We start from the raw sequence: 21,459 nt of genomic DNA on the forward strand, positions 1-21,459 counted from the left end.
ACACCCATTGTACCTCTCATATTTTCAATCATGGCTTCAAATGGATACTCGAATAGCACTGATGCAGTACCGCCGCCCCCGAGCGATAACGATGGAAGACCACCATCCCCTCCACCTCCACCTCCAGATTTATTCGTTCCTCCACCACCCCCAAGCTCATTAGCTCCTCCTCCTCCCCCTTCCAGCGATCTTCCACCACCACCTCCTCCCTCCGAGTTACAGCCTCCTCCCCCAGAACCCAAAAAGAAGAAGGGCTGGGGAGCTCCAAAACCAGGTCCACTGAGCATCGAAGATATTTTGAAGAAGAAGAAAGAGGCAGATGAAGCCGCAGCTAAGGTATGCATTCTCTCCCTTTCACATGAAGCTGGCAGCCATGTTCACAATGCATGTCTAGTATTTCCTGGAACCAATACTGATTATATGAAATCACAGCCTAAATTTCTGTCAAAAGCTGCTCGAGAGAAACTGGCTCTTGAGAAAAGAGCAAAAGAGGTCGAAGAACAGAAGCGTAAACGTGAGGCGGAACAGGATAACCGGATATCTGTAGGAAGTGACAATGGAAATGGAAACGGATATGGATCTGCTACGAATGGCCGAGATGGTTATGAACGATCATATCAACAGGAAAATGGGCGTCGAGATTCCTCTTTTGTGCCCACTGGGCCTCGAGCTATGCGGAACAGTCAACAAAGTCGAAGTTCCAGTGATAAGCCGAACGATATGGAGCCACCGCCAAAACCAGCTAAACCGGCTGCGGCAGGTACGGGTAAAGCTTCTGTAGCTGGCGAGAAACGACCTGCGAACGCGGAAGATCTTCAAGCTGCTTTGATAAGAACGCGATATATGGGCGCCGAAACAAATCAATCAACATTTTCCGCGAAGAAGAAACGGAGAAGGACGACGGAGAAGAAGTTTAACTTTGAGTGGAATGCCGAGGAGGATACTAGCCCAGATTATAACCCTATTTACCAAAACCGCGCGGAAGCAGGTCTATATGGTCGAGGTAGACTGGCCGGCTTTGCTGAAGACGAAGGAGCAACTCTGAAATATGCGAAGGCTTTAGAAGAACGAGATGCGGAAGCTGGAGGCGCGCGTGCAAGAGAAATTGTGGAAATGGAGAGGCGGAGGAAAGAAGATGCCGGCAGGAACTCACTTGACAAACATTGGAGTGAGAAGAAATTGGAACACATGCGAGAACGAGATTGGCGTATTTTCAAGGAAGATTTCAATATCAGTACAAAAGGAGGAGCGATTCCAAACCCCATGCGGAATTGGTCAGAATCCAAGTTACCAAAACGTCTTCTGGACGTTATCCATCAAGTTGGTTATGACGAGCCCTCAGCGGTACAAAGAGCTGCTATCCCTATAGCATTACAAGCAAGAGATTTGATCGGTGTTGCTGTTACTGGTTCGGGTAAAACCGCGGCCTTCTTGCTGCCATTACTGGTTTACATTTCCGAACTGCCTCCACTGAACGAATTTACGAAGAACGATGGACCGTATGCTATCATTCTCGCGCCTACCCGTGAACTGGCACAGCAAATTGAAGTTGAAGCCAAGAAGTTTGCAACGCCCCTTGGATTCACTTGTGTTAGTATCGTTGGTGGTCATTCTCTGGAAGAACAATCTTACAATCTTCGTAACGGTGCTGAAATTATCATTGCGACACCCGGTCGTCTAGTTGATTGTATAGAAAGAAGAGTTCTAGTCCTTGGGCAATGTTGTTATATCATCATGGACGAAGCAGATCGTATGATTGATCTTGGATTCGAAGAATCTGTGAATAAAATTCTGGATGCCCTTCCGGTCAGTAACGAAAAGCCAGATACAGATGATGCAGAAGATGCCCAAGCGATGAGTAGGCATCTGGGAGGCAAGGACCGTTATCGTCAAACTATGATGTACACAGCCACTATGCCTCCAGCAGTCGAAAAAATCGCCAAAAAGTATCTTCGTCGTCCTGCAATTGTCACCATTGGTAATATTGGAGAGGCCGTCGAGACTGTCGAACAGCGCGTCGAATTTGTTTCCGGTGAGGATAAACGCAAGAAGCGTCTCAATGAGATTCTTGCCTCGGGTGAATTCGCACCTCCTATCATCGTCTTCGTTAACATTAAGCGTAACTGCGATGCTGTGGCTCGTGATATCAAACATATGGGCTTCACATCCGTTACACTCCACGGTTCCAAAACTCAAGAGCAGCGTGAAGCAGCTCTGGCATCTGTGCGTTCTGGCGCTACTAATGTGCTCGTTGCGACTGATTTGGCGGGTCGTGGTATTGATGTGCCTGATGTATCGTTGGTAGTGAACTTCAACATGGCGACGAATATTGAGAGTTATACTCATCGTATTGGTAGAACGGGAAGAGCAGGGAAGAGTGGTGTGGCGATCACATTCTTGGGCAATGAGGATAGCGATACGATGTATGATTTGAAGCAGATGTTGACAAAGAGCAGCATTAGTAGGGTGCCAGAAGAGTTGAGGAAACATGAGGCGGCGCAGCAGAAGAGTCAAAGGGGACAGGGTATGAAGAAGATTGAGGAGGGTGGGTTTGGAGGGAAAGGGGGTGGTGGGGGTTGGTAGTCCAGCAAAGAGATAGGGACAATGACAATTTCGGAAGTATCTTAATATCGAGATTTCGTTCAGCATCACCAATCATATCATATCACATCATATCATATCAGATATTCATTAGATATCCCAATCGAAAATCTATTCAACATCACAAGTCTTTTTTCATCATCTCTACCTCGCATCTCCCCAGAATACAATCACAGTGCTCAATCTTCTCCCCTCGCCATCCCATAAACTCTTGCAAGGTATCACTCCTTTACCTTCCCATCCTACACTTAAAAACTTATTCACATCGACAAGCGATGTATCCACGTAAACCAAATGAATCAACCCGCGATTACTAGAGTCATCTTTAAGATCATCAGGTGAAGGACTAACATCACAAGGAAAAGTAAGAACAGTATGACGTGTAGAAAAAGTCGTGAGCGAATTGCCGCGGTGCTCGTGCGTCTCGATATTCTTTATCTGTTGTGAAGGTGGTCGTTAGTTATTGTATTGTTATCTCTTCAGTAAGCAAAAAAAAAAAAAAAAAAAAAAAAAAAAAAAAAAAGGAAAACAGAGAAGAGAAGAGAAGAGAAAGAGAAAGAAAACAAACATCAATAGGACCATCGCATACGCCCACATGCGCATGCCATTCCACCTCGCTTCCACGGGGCAAGGATTCCACCTCCGCGGTCCAGAAAGGTGGGATCGTAAGGGGATTCGATTGCAGGATATCGTGATCGGGATACGTGGTTGTCGCGTGTTCATTTGAGAGGGGAGTGGTGTTGGAGTAGCGGAATTTTTCTTCCCAGAGATCGCGCGGTTCGGCGTCGGAATCGTGGTCCGAATCGTGGGATGGGGGGGCGTGGATGTGTTTCCAGGCTTGGTAGGCGATTTTTGAGAGGATGGGTGGGGAGGTGGGGGGCGGGGTGGGAATGTAGATGCAGGCGCTGGTGAACCATTTGATGGAGGTGGCGTCTGCGATGCGGAGGAGATGTTGGAGGGAGAGGATGGTGGAGATGTGGAAGGGGGGTGAGGATGAGGGTGATGAGGTGGGAAGAAGCATGGTGTGGGGGATGAGAGGAATTTGTCCGGCGACGGTGAGGGTTTGAGAGGAGGACAGCGAGGAGGGGATTGAACTGGCTTGGGAGTATGGCCCGATATTGGCAGGGGCCCAGTAGGAACGTGATTGTACGTGTAGAGCTTTGCGGGGTGACGAGGTAGCCGAGGGAACATGCAGTGTGAGATGAATTATTAGAGATTTGTTTAGGGGCATCGAGGATCCGCAGGAGATGGTTACGCGAGATGGTGGATTGGGATGAGGGAAGAGAGTGCCGTAGATCTATAGATGTGTCAGATATGTATGTTGGTGAGGCATCAAGTTGTAATTGGAAGTACCTTGTTGATTGTTGTAAAATCTTCCATTGAGCGTAGCATAATCATGGTCGAAACGATGTCGCTGGTTTTCAACGATGCTTGATTGAGTCGCGCTTTTATGGATTCCACGACACTTTTGGCTTCGTCTAATATCGATGAACAAGAGGCACTTTCTGGTATAATTGTCCAATGTATCATGTTGCGGCCTTCGATGCCGTTAGCACTCAAAGATTTGAGCTCCCACATTGGCGATGCCAATGATCCGCTACCCGGTGTGCTTGACGTGGAAAGGTCGTAGGAATGATCATTTTTGTCCAACGCAGATAGGGTTTCCAAAGATCTCTGGTCAAACAGTTCCGGTACTCTACACGAGCTTTCCTTGTTCTCGATGCTTTCTTTATCCACTAAAGAAGCCTTTCTTATCTGTATCCAAGCAGATCCTCCACCTTCCCTTACGATCCTCGTGTCTTCTGTCTTCACTACTATTCTCTTTTTGAATAACCAACTCGGCCCATCCACAACCAGAGTTTCAAACTCGCCGCCCTCACCTAACACAGCTCCATCACCATCAATACTGAATCTTTTCATGGCTCTTTCCACTCTCCGCATCCCCTTCTCACTCGCAACGTTTTCCCACAGAAAACTCTCATCGAGTCCACCACTCGCCACCTTAATAATTCTCGCATCCAATCCTACAGCTTGCATATCCTGCAGAAGAGAAATCTGCATACCAGGTGGAAGAATCGGATACTGCCACAAGAACGAAAGAGGCACGAGTCCTAATCGTATTGCCACAGATTCAACGCGTGTTCGTTGATATGTAGATAGTATTGCACCTGTACTAAGAGCATTTGCTTCCGGATGCGCATCTTTAATTCTTTGTAACAAAGGAACCAGAGATTCCGTCTCATCTCCATCTGTCTTTTCTACCAATTCTTCGGCACCAGAACTCGTGAGATCCGCATGATCATAACTTGTCCCCGTTTGAACAGCACTGCCAACAATAGCCTGTCGGTATAATGGAATTCCAAGAGCCTCTTCATACAATGGTATAATGGTATGTCCTACAGTCTGATACATAAAACTATTAAGATCATTTTCATCCTTGTGAATACCATCGCTTTCTTCCGTTTGTGGCTCAGTGAGAGGTGGATGAAGATTTCCTAGAGCAACGATTTTATGTCCATTCTGAATACAGTGTAATATTGAGAAGAAACTGTCCTTTCCACCCGATACCAAGGCGATCACGTTGAGAGATTCGGACATGACTATCTGTTTTAGGACGGTAGGGTGGGATTTCAGATTTTGCTCGCGAGAACAATGTGGGCAAACGAAAATTTAGGCGTTGTTAGAATTTATATTGGGACGCACTCGACTTTTTGTCCGTATCATTATTTCAAATACAAAATCCTAATTTTTGGCCCTCAATAAGTATAATCAAGCCGTTTCAAACATCCAAACTTATCAAATGTTCACATCAATTCGGACACTCAAATCACTTGGTCTGGAGGGTTTAAATCTACGATATACATGCCTCAGGCACTCTAAACACCACTCCTGCAAAGCGGACTATCACAATCATCAAGGTCACTTGGGTCACTTGGGTCACGATTTCATGATGAGAGGATAAGTTTATGTTTATGACATGTATTTATTTTATTGTATTTGTAGTCTGTTGGTATATCTCAACATTCTGGCCAGCATAAGGCAAGACCCAAGAGCTACGCAAGTAATTCTGAAGAGAAAATTGCAAAGCAAAAGATCAGAGACGGTCGCCCGCTTTCCATCAACAGCTCCACTGATATTTATTACAACGAATGTAAGAAAATAATTTCCCTTGCTTCCCATCATCAAAGTACACGCTTTGAAAGGTTGTTGTACCTCAGACCATCCATCATCACGCTAAACCGACGACAAATACAAAGTTGAATAAAGTAAAGTAAAGTACAAGAATGGTGAAAAAAGTGCGCAAAATAGCAACACATACACGGGACAGTGACTTTTGTGTTCAAACAATCCTCCCAAATCATCATGACAGCGTCAATGTAACCTTTATCCCTAATGCCCAACACATAACAAGCAATTCGCAAGTCCAAATATGAAGTGTTGTGTTTAATTTTTGTGTTCGTAAGTTTCGTAAACGGCGTACTCCGGCCAATCAAGTATTCGTACACCGACGTTTATTCGGATCTCTTGCGCTTCTTGCGGGATTGGCTGTCGGACTCACTATCGGTACCGCTGCTTTCACTGCCAGATGCACCCGCGGCTGCAGTGAAGAGTGCGGTGCCAAGGGCTCTGATTTGCTCTCCGTCGCTGCCAGATTCCATGTCGCCAGGTACCTCGCCATCTTCCAGTACGCCCATGACAATAGCACCACTTCCGTGAGTGCGAGAGTGTTGAGATAAGTTGTCGCTGCGGGAGAACTTCTTACCGCACTCATGGCACTCGAATGGCTTTTCTTGAGTGTGGAGGGATCTGTAATGGCGCTTCAAATGTTCTTGTCTGCGGAAACGTCTGTTGCAAAGCTTGCAGTGGAATGTTTTGGAAGGGTCCTCAGTCAAGGATTGCTTGCGGCCGCGACGATTGACTGGTGCTTGATGAGTGTTGGCAGCGTCTGATCCTGATGAGCCCATCATGTTGTTGCTTTCTGAAGAACCGGATTGACTTGGTGCGGTGGATGTTTGTTGGTGGTCGGCAGAAGTCTCTTGTGGCTGAGCGCCCGATAAGTTATTCATTGGGACAGTGAATTTTCGGGATCGGACCATAGAATCAAATTCCGAGCTATCTTCGTCGCAATGAACGATCTTTGATTTCTTTGATCGTTTTTCCTTCTTGGGTTCAGCTTCAGAGCCTGAAGCAGGTGGGCTTGGAAGGCAGGCAACTGCAAATCTCTCGGTTTCAAGATCCTCAAAATCTTCAAAATCGTCCTCGCTGATGAATGTCTCTGATTCAGGGGAAACGAGATCAGATACAGTGCGTTGTCTCTTGTTACCAAAGAATTGAACGTTATCGGTAGAAGGGAAATTTACAAGACCATTAACAAATTCGTCTTCCGAATCGAGCTCGGAAATGTGATCAAAAGTAGGAAGACTGTGGTTGGATGTTGTGGTGAAATCAAAAGTGTTCGCACGTGTTTCGATTTTGGCGAATGCGTCACTACCCCCTAACATGTATTGATGTTCTTCTTCTTCAGCTGCACAGAGGGTTGGTAAAGTGGAGAATTCACGACCCGAAGTCAAAATTGGGTTTGAAGTCGGAGGTAGAATTGAGGAACCAACTGTGAGGTTTCTTGGATCGCAGAAGTCGAAGTCGGATTGTTCAGAGGTGACGGAGCGAGGATAAGGGGAAGGAGAAGGTGAAAGCGAAGGGCAAGAAGTGGCAGACAGGAGTTCATTAGCGTGCGAGCTAAGCGAATTTGGATGGATGAACACTGAAAATTGGTAGCCTCGTCAGTAAATTATTCCAATAATTATTATTGTTGCATCAAAATATTGAAAACATTAACGTTAACAATTATTATGAGAATTGTCAAATGGATAATCGCAATTTACTGTCGTTATCCGTTCTCAAACAATTCTAGAGATGGTGAGGACGAAAATTGAAATAGCATACCTGGTGTCATAGGTGGAGACCCGCAGCGAGCCCATTCACCGGCAAGATTCTCCGATTGAACCTCACCCTCACATCCTTCCTTAACACCCTCGAAACTCTCAGCACCAAAAAATACACTGTTAACTGGGGTGGGTAGAATGTCACAGCTCGATGGACTGCTCATGACACTGCAAGATGCTGAAAGTGGTGGGGTTGCTGGGTAATAGTACATGTCGTGTTCGTTTTCCGAATCTAAGATCAGTCTTGGGGAATGGTCTTGAATCAATATGGTGGGCTTTTGATACATTGGGCGTGGTGAGGACATTGGTGTCATGTGTCCAAGGTATCCAGAGTTGAAGATCTTCTGCTGCATTGGAGGCTGCGAAGACGAAGAGTTTGGTCTGGAGTACATTGGTGTCGATGGGAGGGTTTGAGCGTGTTGGTGGTACATAGGCATAGGCATATGGCTTGGTTGTTGAGAGAAGTGACCATGTTGACGGTTGTCTGATTTTGGGTCTGGGTTGTAGTAGAAAAATGGGGATTGTCCCATTGCTTGTGCGTAAGAGTCCATGGTGAGTATCCCTTGGTTTCTCGGCTGGTCTGCAAGACGTCAGTTTGCATTCCTCGGACCCTGTATCCAAGCACAACGTACCGATTTGAATTCTAGTTAGGATGGTTTGGTAGATTAAGGTACTTTGTTGGCAGACCACGTTAGTCAAGATGTCGATGCTAAATCAAGTAATACAAGGCTTCGCAAGTAATGAGTGAGGGGCGGACAACAGCTGCAGGGAGATCTGTCTAATAATGGCAATGTTGGAGTAACTGATTATACATAGGCTCGTCAAGTGGAATGATAGATTGATGTCGACACAATGGTTCAGTGCAATATAGTAGTAGATTATCGAAGTGCGAGATAACAGAACAAGAGCAATAGCAGAATGCCAAAGGAAGGTACAGAAGAAGTTCGAGGAGGCTTGTAATATAAAAAAGCGCAAGTCGAAGATGTTCCAAAAGATTGAGTTACAAAAAGGAAACCGTTAGTCGGTATAAGAAGAATATGGTAGCGATGAGGGAAACCTAGACAAGATGAACAAACGAAGGTGGTGACGGGGACCCTGCAAATAAAGTAAAGATCTCGAAAGATCAACGAGAGTGATAGAGGGTAAGATAGGCAGTGCGACCGAAAGGCCAAGTCTCAGGCGAAGGCATGGGAAACGGGTGGGCCAGGAACAAGAAAGCAATGAGTGGGTGAGATAGGTGTGGATGTGGTGAGTCGGCGTCCAGGACCCTGTCTGGGGGAACCGGCAGCGATTGAGATGGGATGGACGAATAGATTGATGGAGTAGCATGGAAATTTCTAAATCTAGTACGATTGTGGATTTGGAATCCTAGCATTTTCGTGTTCGACGCTATTGCTCTTTAAGAAAGTGATGATTCTCCGGGAACTTTTTGATTTTCTGGACTAATACACGGATTCTAGTAGATTAGTGGCCATAGTGGATTCGTTCTGGTGGCTCGGGTGGTACTGGACTATGCCAGGTATGAGAGGAAGTGGAGAGAGTCGAGGAGATATATTACTGAACATGGAATAGAATAGTCTAATAAGTCTACACATCCACGCAATACTAGGGTCCTTGTACGGACAGTTTATTTGTCCTGGGTATTGAAAGGGCATGGAGGAAGAGGCGGTCATGAATGGCTCAAGGGAAGAGGAGGGAAAGGTCTAATACATCGTAGGTTAATGACCAATAATCATTAGTTATTGACTTGAGCATTCGAATGAATCTCAAGCCACTCTATTTTTATTTCATTATTCGATTTTATTATAATTGTGATTATGATTGTGATTGTGATTATAATGATTATTTATTTTATCCCATTTTCCTTTTCTCTCTCCCTCGCCTCGCTAGCCACTCGGTATACTTTTTTCCAACATTCAAAAGCGGCGAGAAGGTTAAGGAGCGCACGACCGTAGAGCATTGTGCATGCATGCATAAGCCCGAATGAGAGACTAAAGTAGAGTGGGAGCGTGGTAACTTGTAAGGTATCATAATCATAATCATAGCATTATGTATTATGTATTATCCATACGAGTGAATATATACGACACAGCACACTATGAGAAACGGCTAGGGTGGTGGCTTCGTTGAGAAAACGGACCTGGAGTCCTGGACAAGCACGAGTTGCGAGTTACGAGTTACAAGCAAGTTACAGGTTACAGTTTACAAGCTACGAGTATCTTATTTGCGAATACTGCGTCACTGTTTCCCTCAAATTACGAGGTAGCTGCTATTTGCGTTATTTCTGAGGTCATACCATAACGTTCAAGTATGTAGGTGTGCAACAACAACATATACCTAGCTAGCTAGCCAGCTAGCCAGCTAGAAGAGCCCACGTAGAAGTTCGAGTCGAGGATCAAAGTTTGAAGTTTGAAGTTTGAAGTTTGAATCTGAAGTCTGAAGTCTGAAGTTTGAAGTTCGTCATTCAAAGTTTAGATAGCTAGAAGCTACTTACTACCTACTCTTGCTTCCACTGCATTTGCTAATGCCAACTAACATAAACTTCAGCTATGCTCTATGCTGTTCAACTACTGCACCTATCAAGGTTATCTAAAATAAGATAAAAAGTACAACACCAACTCATGATTTCAATTCATTTTCATTATTCATTCGTGCCAAACATCCCATGGTGGATCTCAACCTATGATAATCGTGGTGGACGGAGATTACGACCGACACATTATTTATTCGGGATGCCATGGAAAAGCTAATCATTATTATTGTCTATTCAATAACAGCCCACGTCAAGATCCAAATCAATTCAATAGACATTTCTAAATCTATCCATCCATCCAAAACTCAACCATACACATTTCTCTCGGAAAAGTATATTCTTAGCAAAATCGACAAGTTTAGACAGTTTAGATAATATTTTCCTTCATACTACTCTACTCGTACCTACTGCCTGCCAGGTAGGAATCTTGATGAAGTTTGCCTCATGGTCCACTGTATATATCATTGATGACACTGACATCAATCTATAATAACTAACCATACACAGCCCACCTCACCTCAGCCCTGCCGCCGCATTGGAGAAAATTCTTCTTCACATCACTCCCGTGTAAATCATCAGTGCCAATAGAATCCTATAGTTGGCGTGATCAGAAGAAAACAGGCCCCTCATCTAATACGGCTTCTCCGACTGGCGATGCGAATCACATCCACGAGCCCAGATATCTGAGTCCAAAGGGAAACATATCTTGACCTAATAAACTTTGGGATCTTGTCTTTAACAACATTGAACCAACCCAAGCATTCGGTGGTGATGTTGTTTTAACTTGTTTTTATTTGGATGATCCAAAACTTCAGAAGGCAAAGGAACAAATGGGAAAAAGTTTAAAGCGAGACGCGAAACACGAAACACATTGCTGGGCCATTCATATCGTGAAGCGCACCCTCAAATATGCATCAAAAGACCGTTTTAGGATATCTACATGAATCTAAAGTGTGATTCGTGCATGGTGAAGGCGATAATGCAAAATGATCCAACAGCGCTACCCAACACTTTTACTTTTGCCGTTGTGCTACGAACTCTAGGTACCTCGATTTGGCTAACGTCTCCGGTTCATCGACTACATGAGCAATCCTCTCTGCTAATTTCGGCGTCGTGGGTTTCAACCTATCACATCTTGTTATGGTCCTTTTTCTCTCTTCTACAACTACCTACGTTGTAAGCAATTCACAGCTTACAGCTCCTAGTTCGCCGGAGGTAACCTTAGATGACATCGTATGCATCCAATATGCATCCATCCTTCCTACCTTCCTTCGCCCCCAAGATGAGAAGAAGAAAAACCCTTTTCCCTATCGATAGAGAAGTGATCCTTAGATTCAGCCCTCCTTCAGCTTCCTCTAAGAGCGCTTTGCCCCGCGTCTACTGCAAAGGTTGATTTGTGGGGGAGAAGAAAGACGCCATCATGAAAAGATGAAACAGCGATCTCCTTCTCTCTACTTTCGATGAACAGGATAAGATCAGATAGTCTCCCCGCCTCCCGCGAGACATTTGATTAGATCCGACTTCGTCAGTTTATTACGCTGACAAGTCATTATTCAGAGATTTTTAGAGTTGCGGCTTACTCAGTGGTACTGATACACTCTGCAAGCAAGTTTTGTACCACCAACATCCCACCAAAAGAAAGTTTGTAGCCGCAGTCTGGAACTGGCAATTGAAACACTGTCTTTCATGTGAACACGCCTGAGAAAAGTCAAATATATGGTTGAGACGGAGCCCTTATTCCTTAGACGCCGGCGTTTGAGATGATCTAAAGTTTATCATGTACTATCACACGAACGATTAGGCCGCGTATTGGGCTATCGTTTCCATCGGGTTGAACCTTGATTCCACACACGTCCTCTTGACCACTAAGAGTCTAAATCCCTCCAAACATGGCAAAACATCATCATTTGAAGATTCTGTATGTGTAAAATCTGACCTCATATGACCAGGAGCTCCTTCACGCCCACTCTTCTACGTCTAATCGATAAGGTGATAACCATAACGATAGGATGAAGTCCCGTCCACCTAGCGCCGAGAAGAACTAAGATGGTTGCATAAAATGGCATGCACATACTTTTCCAATAATGCACAGCGTTTCGCCCAATTCCCACAGCCTGTCGATGATGATTCTTAATATCACAATAAAGCGACACACGAGGTGCGAGGCTTCAATGTGGAATGCTGAGGCATACTTGGTGGGATGCCTACCCTATCACATCCAATATGGTAACATCCAGCTGGTGTGGTATGGACGCTGATGCTTCTAGTTCATTACACGAACCAAACATTTAGGTCTTGTGCTGGCTGCTTCTTTTGGTTCCTGAATGACATTTCCCAACGAGAGCGAATAACGATGGGCAGAAGGTGCATAGGATTTCATTAGTGGTGGTTGCGCGACAATCATCATCACATCACCACTTCCTACTGGCATATTGCATGTTGCATAAAAGTGGCACTCTGCAGTGATATTCTAATGCAAGTTTGTGTGTAGCCGATCTAAACATAGAGAGAGCCTTTCTCATATCATTGGACGCTTCCGGGGGAGCGGAGAGAGAATGATTTTCTTGTTTGGTTTGGATTCCCTTGCTGCTTTTTGTCAAATATAATCAACCGTCAGGCATAGCAAGGGTAAAGAGGCTGGTGCAACAAAGTATAACTTGAATGTGGTGGAGTCGACTGATTTGACCGAGGCCTGCATAATGGGGTAGCATTTCATTATTACTTTGTATCGAATCCAATCCGTAATGAATTGGCTGACATGGATTTTGATACCATAGAGAGCCATACCATCATACCATCATACCATCATACCATCCCATCCGTACCTGACCATACCATACCCTTCCTGACCATACCATACCCTCCCTCCCTAGGTTGAATCCGTAGAATCGAATCCATAGAATCATTTCTCTACATCGTAAAGCTAGACTAAACCTTCTTCGGTGAACTTCCAGAAGAAGTTGCGATATGAACCTTACTAGGGAGCCCTGTCCTAGTCCTCGACCCGGCAAGTTCACGGTCATGGTCGCGGTGAAAGGAAAGTTAGGAAATGGAAAGGGAAAGGGAAAGGGAAGGGGAAAAAAGAAGGTAGGGATTCTGAGTGGATGATCCATTCTGACGGCTTTCCGTTGCAATCCAATCCGTTTTCTTATCGGTCGGTCAGAATGGTACCTTCTCTATGGACTCCGTATATATCCATCACTTTACCCATTAAAATTATGATTCACCAATCGGGCAATGAATGGCTTCGTTACGTGCGGTCCACCCACCCCATTTCCAAATTTGCTGATTGCTACTGCAGGAACCGATGCAGGAACAAAGCAGGAACAGAGAGAATGCTTGACAATATGATGAAAGATGAAAGATGAAAGCAAAGCAGGTTGCAGAGACCTTGACCTCGACCTCAGCAAATGTTGCATATGCATGTATGAATACATACTTACTGTACTTATTACTTACTTGCTTGCTGATTGATTGACTTTACTTACTTATTCTTGCATCCAAAAAGCAGGAACAACATAAACCTGTCAATCTTGAACAATCATAAGTCCAAGTCCAAGTCCCAGTCCAATTCCCAGTCCCAGTCCAATTCCCAGTCCCAGTCCAGTCCCAGTCTGCCAGTCCCAGTCTGCCAGTCCCAGTCTGCCAGTCCAGTCCCAGTCCCAGTCCTCAGTCCCAGTCCTCAGTCCAATTCCGAATCCGAGTCCTTACTTCATAGGAATCTAAGTTTTGTCCCGATTTTTCTGTCCATCCCATTTATGATTTCTATTTACCGGTGTCATCTGAAAGTTCCTTCGGTTGTTCCCGTGGGTAATGCCAATGATATGGAGCGTACTACTATATCACGCCAGTCGGGCTAGTCAGCGGGGATTCATTCCTAGAGCCCCAAACCCTAGCTTGGCCGCTCGCTGGCGAGGCTATCGGGCTGGCCATATTTTGGGTTCAATTCAAATGATTTTCAATCTCGAATCTACAGTGACCCACTCACGGCTCGCGGGTTTGGTATTCCTAATGCCCTCGTCCATTCAATCTTGACCTTGACAAGCTTCACTATTGGAAGAAGGTAGGTCAAAGATCACAATACCATCGATTTATGTGGAGTGTCCTTCCTTGCCATTCGAGTCAGGTTACATATCAACCGATGGCTCCACGCAAAGAAAGACGGTTGTCAGATGTCCCAGCGGGATGGGACCTGGAAATGAATAACACTACGTCTCTACTTTACCAGAGATTGTGCTTGCTGGCGCGACTTTTTGTCATCAAATGGAATTGTAGGAACCAGGCAAAATCGGTCAAGAGACTAACTTATCTACAAACTACCGCTATAGCACGAGATTCTACAAAGCCGCGGAACCCTCTTCCTCACTAAAATTCTGCTTGATTTTAGTCTTGGTGATCTAGGTACCCAAAAGTGATGGAAGGTACAGTACCCTATGAGTCTATGACATCTTCTTGTAGATCTATGCAGGTCTGAAAATATTACTATTCTGGGTCGGAATAACGCGTGACGAAGTGAATCGAAATGCGAAATGTACGCATATCTACCTAAGCCTGATCTCATAGCACGACTCAATATTGAAAGTTAGATTTGACAATCCAGTTACCCTTCAGGTGTATGCGTCTAGCGTATTGTATTATAGTTTACGATATACTTTCTCGATCACGAATGAATCGAAGCTTTGCAAACTCTTGTTTACGGGCTAGAGTTGCATTCCGAGGGCACCGTGGTCCTCGAGATCTTTCATCGTTCAAAGAATCCTCGGGTACACCGATACGGCACTATTATTCTGATCATGGCAGGAAAGAATGGCCGAGGAAGGACTGGAACTGGCTCGAAAACCCCGGATTTTTCGTCTCTACCCTCGAGGGTTGTAAATTATGCATCGAGGCTCACCGTTAAACCCGAACTTTTGACTGCAGGCGAGTGGCGCTGCTCGGATAGAAGGAAGAACGGGTTTCAAACAAGTTGGAGAAAGTCAATTTGCTGACACAAACTCTTCCATGACAATAGCAAAATAGCATCTCCCAATGTGTTTGCCACTGATATGTCTTACTGTATTCTATTCTACAGCCTGAGCGGCGGCAAAAAGCTTAAACTATCGATAACAACTCTCTTAGTCTATGGCCTATTCTAATAGTGAGACCAAAAGAAGGGTCCAATACAAGAGGACCCTTCGTGAAGGGATATACGCAGTACATGTCTCATTAGTATGATCTACTGGCATATAACAAACTTTCGTTCAACCAGGTGGGTTTACAAATATCAAGAACGAAGCTATTCAAGAACAATTGCTCGAGGATCACTCCGCAACAGTTCGAGACGTCGATCTGAGGCCGAAATGAGCGTGTACTACATTAAGATGCCAGTGTCGGCAGTTCCTACCAATTGGTCACTTGGGCCCGTAGGCGATGCCGTAAGCCCTTGGAAAGAAGGTTTTGGAAAATCGATTGTGAGGGGTGCAGACGTTCTAGTGATACTTTGAGCGATGATAGCGAGATAAGTTTCATCCCAATACTTCACAAACCATGTCCATTTGTGTCGAAGTTCTGGTACACTACTGACCTTCCGGTATTTAAAATAAATGGGGGCCCCGTCCGCTGCCAAATCAGATACCCTTACCCTCAATTGAGGGTTCCATATCATACCCTGCACCTGCTTCCAGGAAGATGATTGATCTCCCTCTTGTCTCTGAAGCAGAACAAAACGTCGGATGTTCGTAAGAGAGATAACCATCCAGTGGCATAGCATCCACCTAATGCCACCCATCCACCTACAACAAACCTTCAGGAAGCTCAGATATACACAATTAATAAAAATGCTCGTTCCACTTTTGTATGCAGCCACGGACATTCATCCCGAAAATGTAGCATGTTCTCCGAGGAATAACATCCTCTTGTCTCTTGAGGGATTAGATATCCGCCAACCTTGTTGACGGGCCTTCGAGAACGTTTCATGAAGCCACAGAACAATTTCAATTACGGCATCCATGACCTTGTCCTTTCCCAATCTCCATCATCATTTCCAATCTTCCATATCCAGTTTTTATTTTCTATATTATTGCAAGAGCTGTCAAAGCATCGCATGAACCGGACGATTCGCGGTTGATGCCGCAGAGAAAGCAGGTGGGGAAATAGTAATACCACATCCGCTGTTATGATTTGCTGCGGAAGTTTATGCCGTCTTGAAGATCAAACTCTGGTACACCAAGGTTGAGGCATATGCATGAAGAAGCTATCCCCCGTTTGACGGATGGAAAAGTTTATGCGGTCTACGATAGATTTGCTAGCAATGTATTATGGATAGTAATTATGCACTCTATATTATATACAATACTTGTCATTCTCCACAAGCGTGGGTGTTGATATGAAAGTAGGTGAGCCTTTTTTGTACACGTGTCTCGCTTTCTTCGTCTTCGAATCGAAACCAAAGATTGAAAGGTGCCAATACCTTTTATTTCGCCCTTCCAATAATCTTCAGGCTCGTTTGCGACGTACGCTATGATGTTTATTTCCATTTCCGGATGTACCGTTAGATTGCCATGGGCCGTCAAAATCACGAGACTTCTTGAAGTATGTAAGAGATTGTGGGTGGAAGTCTGGCCCGGCATACAATCCTTGAAAGCGCTATGAACGGTGAAGAGAGATGAACATGCCCATGGCGAGATTGGTTCTGGCGGTATCCGAAGAAAGCGGTATGTATGTACGTTCATCGGTTGCATGTGTGGTCGTATGCATGGGCAAAGTCGAATGCTTGTAAAATGGCTTTGCTGTACACGAGAGCTGCAAGTACCACCATCATGTGGAAGAGTTGATGAGAAGCTCCAAAAAGATCAAACGTTTTGCTGAACCAACGTTCGGGAAACTGTTTCGGTCAGAACTTATTTTGCAGGGAACAGTAATCTCTTCAAAGACTTTCATTCACTTTCTTACCTTGATGGCATATGCTGTTGCACCAAGTACATTCAACATCAGCGTGATCAAAACCCAGGTGATTCCCATCCGTTGATTTTGTACTTGCCAGCCGTATACAGTCGCACCATGGACGACAGGCACCATTGTGACCACAGCTAAGCTGCCAAAGGTGGCGGCTCGTACAGGTCGAAGAAATGGATCTCGAAAATGAGGTTGAAAGGTAGATACTGAGCAAGCGACTGCTAGCAGTGATAACTTCCTCTAGTTAGCTTTCTCCACAGCAACAGAAAGGAAGGTTAATCACCAGAGCCCAATAAGAGTATCTATGGATTGCGGTATCGCAATAGAAACCATAGTATACAAGAGGAATAGTTGCTCCCCACATCAGAAGAATAACTCCCTGGAAATCCAGCTGAGCTCCAAATGTGTCCATTTGTTGGCTATGGTTCATTACGGTATGGTACCTGCGGATGACATCAGTTACAAAGCCTCCTCGTGCTTAGAGGACAGAGATTATCAACTAACAACGCCGACAAGCAAAAGCATATCGCCACCCCTAAGAAGTACATCCCACAAACCACGATATCTTCCTTGGTAGCCACGGCATATCTAGGTGGTATCTCAGCCTTGTACAGGTAGACCGGTAGAGCCACGAACAACGCTGCCCCAATTAAATGAGACCAAATATTAACTACATACTTTGTTTAGCTTCAGTATCTCGAACATTATACATCATCCATGCGCGGTGAGGGTGTTGTAACATTGGAGTCAGTCTATTCTTACTAGTCTCATTGTGGAGATATCCCCAACTTGCAAAACATTCTCGAAGAGAGTTAGATGCCGCTCTATCATCAAAAAAAGTCGAATATTAGAAATAGTTCTTTACAAGTTCCTCTAGCTTGAAGCACCCACGTGGCACCCTTCCCCCACGCCTTACTCAGAGAGCTAAATAAGTTGAGATGAATGCAACGTCAAGGCAATGCAAGGTAAGCAAAAAGAAAGGAAATATAGATTGCATACCGATACCCCGTCTCGATGAAATGATTATCCTCCCTTCACACAAATAATTAGCATCTCATCTCAGTCAGCTGATTTCCCCCCCTCCACCCATTCCCCTTCAATCAAAAGTCGAGTGATTATATAACCCCTCCAAGACTGAAAGGACCCCTCCATGTCATCAATTACACAAGCGCAACGTCGCACTCATACTTAAAAACCACACTTATCAAACGAGAGAAAACAGCGTCGAATCCTTCGAGGAATTCGTGTAGGAAACCATAGTACGAGTGTAGTAACAAACATACGCCAGATCCTTCGATGGCATAGAGAATGCACAGCTGACATTACATACATTACACGCTACATGTAAAGACGTTGCAATGTCGTATTGCGAGCGAGTATTTTCGGAATCCTCTTTGCAACTTCACGAAGAGCCAACCACAAAGTAGGATTGGTGAGAAAAGACCGAGGTGACACTTACTGTTGCCATATCTCTATCAAGACGTCGTAAGACCGACGCCACAACATCAGCCTGTGCCTCTTTCTCGAAGAAATCTTCACGGCGTAGTTTGGTGGGGGGAGGGTGTAGGAAGTGTTGCTTGTTCCTGCAGAACTCACCTAATTCGGTCCATGGTTTTAATATCGGAGTATTACGAGTGGAAAACGGATTGGAAATTCCCAACAAGGATGATTTCTCATCATGAAGCGGTTTTCTCGAAAAGGCTCCTTCCTTTCCTGGAGAAGGACTTTTTCGTCGATGTACCATGGGGTAGGATTGCGAATAATAAGCTGATATTTCTGGAATATTGCCCTATCTGTGGGTGCGGTGACCGTGGGGGCTGAAACTTCAGATTTCTTTCTTTTTCCTGGTGGCTATTTTTGACAAGTTTGAATATGCAAAAGACAAGACAAGACAAGAAAACAATTTGAAAATAATTAAAAGTCTTGAAATGTCAACTTGAAAATTTCATCGCCGGACAATATCTTGCCTCCCTGGCGTACCATTATATGTAACTATGTGCCATTCATTGCATTGCACCCACATAACACTATGGGAGTTTGACGTTTTGCGCACACGAACCGAGCGGCGTAATGCGATCAACTGCAAATTTTTCCATTATCACGACCGCACATATATGCCGGCCTCGATTCCATTACTCAATGGAGCGATTTCCCCATCAGATCCGTATATCTCTATGTGAAAATGGCTCAGAAAGGAAACTCCCGTGCCGTTTCCGCGCTTTGATAACCATGTATATCGCGATTCACACGCCATGCTCGTCTGCCATTGGTTGTTTCGCATGTGTCTGAACGGGGTAAAGCAAAGAAAAGAAAGGAACTGGTAGGAGTACGTACTACAGACTCTGCTAGGTATCTAAAATCTGACCCACGTCGAAGAAGACTGTGCCTTACATAACTGTCGATGTATGATTGAGAGGTACATTGCAGAGTTACATTCCTCGGGTGTTTTCTTGGCTGATGACATGTGAGATTTATTGCTTGTTCGCTGATTGACTGATGATTATGCGAGGGGTTACGATATATGCAGATAGGTAAGGAAGTTTGGGTGGTATTGCAGGTAAAAGATGTTTCATCGATGCCCGTTTTTGTTTCTAATCTATGTTTGAGCAGACAATGGATTGACAATGTCAAGGTAGTGGTCCAATTGGTAGAATCTTTTTTTTTGGAATGATGTTGGTGCTTGCGAGTCCATACTAGTCAATTATTTAGCAGCTCGTTCTGTGTGGTACAATACAGGCAGCTAGTAGGGTATACTGTAATTGCATGGACGGCTGGAAGTCGTAAGTGCATTAAATACTGTACTGCATGTAACATATATGTGAAACCCTTTTGGATAAAGTCGAGATGATTCCGGAAAGAGTATGGAGTGAATCAATTCCTTACATCAATCGGATCTTTTTGATTCTAGGCTCACGCAACCTGTTGGACGTCCATAGAAGGTAGGTAGTAGCATATCTTTTCTTGGTGAAACCCTCTAGATCGCTGTCTTCCTCTAATGACAGAGACCATTGATAGTATACAGCTATGTCTTCTTAATGAATCTTTGGCTGAAAAGCTCTGTTGTTATGATTAGATAGTTATGCTACCTTGAGATCAAATTCAAAAGATGGCCATGGTTTCGAATTTTCATAAACAGCAAAATCTGTAGTATCTTTCTTTACATGGGGAAGTAATAGATATATCCAATTCAGAAAAGAGTTGAGGAAATTGAGAGGATTCAAGATTAATTTCCCAAGGGGCGTGAGGTTAGAATCAAAGACGAGCTCACATGCTGCGTATGAGACGTGTGAGTTGTTTGAAATAGAGCAAGTTTATAATGATGCTACTAGTGAACTGGATTGGGAAAGACTTCACTCCACCATTTATCAACCCAGTGTCGCTTCCCCTTTTGTCGGATGGTGACAATCATTCGGCTACTCGTTCCCCGGCCGAGCCTTCAATCCTCCTCCCTCAACACATTCATTATTATGGCATTTAATCTTCAATAGATTATTTGATGTATATATTCAGTCTTTAGATCGCCAATTTGGAGCTATTAAAATCCAAAGTACAAGCTCAACCTTATACCATGAGCCGTGGCGGCCGACAAGTGGATGCATAGACTGATGAGACGCTCCGACGAATTTGACAGATCTTGACTTCAATTCATGCCCTTTGAGAACATATAAACTCATTTATTCACCTGTAGTTAACCATTGTATACAAATCCTTGAATAGCACAAAGAAAATGACCGAGAAGCATCGTTGGATTCATGGATTGGTTGTTTTGTTTTGCTCGTGAGTCCAGGTATCCACTGTCATTCCCTTGAATTCTTTTGAACCAAATCAAATTCGCCCTCCTGCAGTGAGTCAATTTGATACATGTCGCTATAAAAGTGTATTCTGACTTCTAACCTTAAGTTTGCTCATTCGATATTGAGATCAATAAGGTAAGCATTCTCCTTCTGCTGCAGCCATCATTTATTTCCCCTACTGACCAACCCTTTTTCATTCACTGTCTAAGAAACCAGGGGCCGTTGATTGGATTTGATCAATCACATCAACACTTCCAGATCTCGTTCTTCGATTTCAGGTCATCAATATATTTCATCCTCTCCAATTGCTCGCTCTTTCTTTCCGATCCTATCCTTCTCTCGAAAAGAAAATGCGCGAGTTTCAAGAAACTGCACATCAGCCAGCATGGTATCTCCTCTTAGAACTTGTGAATATCGGCGGCATCATTGCACTTAAAATTAAAATCTGGATCATGCTTAACTTCGATCTTGTTTTCGTACTCGAAATGCCATCAAACGAAGAGAGCATTCATCTCAAAATACACCAATATACTTCGAAGTTTAGTAGTGCTCTCTCCTTTCCCAGATCTATTCGCTAGGTACGCAGACCTTCAAGATCTGAAACGAGCCATAAATATATTCATGAACAATGATGACCAGATCGGAGTATCTCGTC

The 21,459-nt window shown here is 44.4% G+C and overlaps 4 protein-coding genes across 4 annotated transcripts; 1 reads left to right on the plus strand and 3 right to left on the minus strand.

Annotated features, from left to right (window-relative positions):
• Window positions 1–30: 30 nt before the first annotated feature.
• Window positions 31–2,583, plus strand: EAF02_000311 (uncharacterized protein; the record flags this gene model as incomplete). Its single annotated transcript, XM_038896359.1, has 2 exons — window positions 31–336; window positions 433–2,583. 2 exons carry the CDS (start codon window positions 31–33, stop codon window positions 2,581–2,583), a joined length of 2,457 nt encoding a protein of 818 aa, XP_038763218.1.
• A 162-nt stretch (window positions 2,584–2,745) lies between these two features.
• Window positions 2,746–5,199, minus strand: EAF02_000312 (uncharacterized protein; the record flags this gene model as incomplete). Its single annotated transcript, XM_038896360.1, has 3 exons — window positions 2,746–3,039; window positions 3,170–3,898; window positions 3,955–5,199. The coding sequence occupies 3 exons, from the start codon at window positions 5,197–5,199 to the stop codon at window positions 2,746–2,748; spliced, it is 2,268 nt and encodes a 755-aa protein (XP_038763219.1).
• A 367-nt stretch (window positions 5,200–5,566) lies between these two features.
• On the minus strand, window positions 5,567–8,920 carry EAF02_000313 (uncharacterized protein). Its single transcript, XM_038896361.1, has 3 exons — window positions 8,177–8,920; window positions 7,546–8,124; window positions 5,567–7,363 (listed from the first exon to the last, which is right to left on the minus strand). The coding sequence occupies exons 2-3, from the start codon at window positions 8,093–8,095 to the stop codon at window positions 6,114–6,116; spliced, it is 1,800 nt and encodes a 599-aa protein (XP_038763220.1). The 5' UTR covers window positions 8,096–8,124; window positions 8,177–8,920; the 3' UTR covers window positions 5,567–6,113.
• A 7,420-nt stretch (window positions 8,921–16,340) lies between these two features.
• On the minus strand, window positions 16,341–18,944 carry EAF02_000314 (uncharacterized protein). Its single transcript, XM_038896362.1, has 8 exons — window positions 18,607–18,944; window positions 18,470–18,482; window positions 18,010–18,042; window positions 17,773–17,834; window positions 17,515–17,680; window positions 17,294–17,453; window positions 17,008–17,244; window positions 16,341–16,939 (listed from the first exon to the last, which is right to left on the minus strand). The coding sequence occupies exons 1-8, from the start codon at window positions 18,752–18,754 to the stop codon at window positions 16,784–16,786; spliced, it is 975 nt and encodes a 324-aa protein (XP_038763221.1). The 5' UTR covers window positions 18,755–18,944; the 3' UTR covers window positions 16,341–16,783.
• Between the last annotated feature and the right edge of the window lie 2,515 nt (window positions 18,945–21,459).

Source organism: Botrytis sinoallii (assembly GCF_014898435.1).
Source record: "Botrytis sinoallii strain Bc 23 chromosome Unknown BSIN_001, whole genome shotgun sequence".
NCBI classification, from domain to species: domain Eukaryota; kingdom Fungi; phylum Ascomycota; class Leotiomycetes; order Helotiales; family Sclerotiniaceae; genus Botrytis; species Botrytis sinoallii.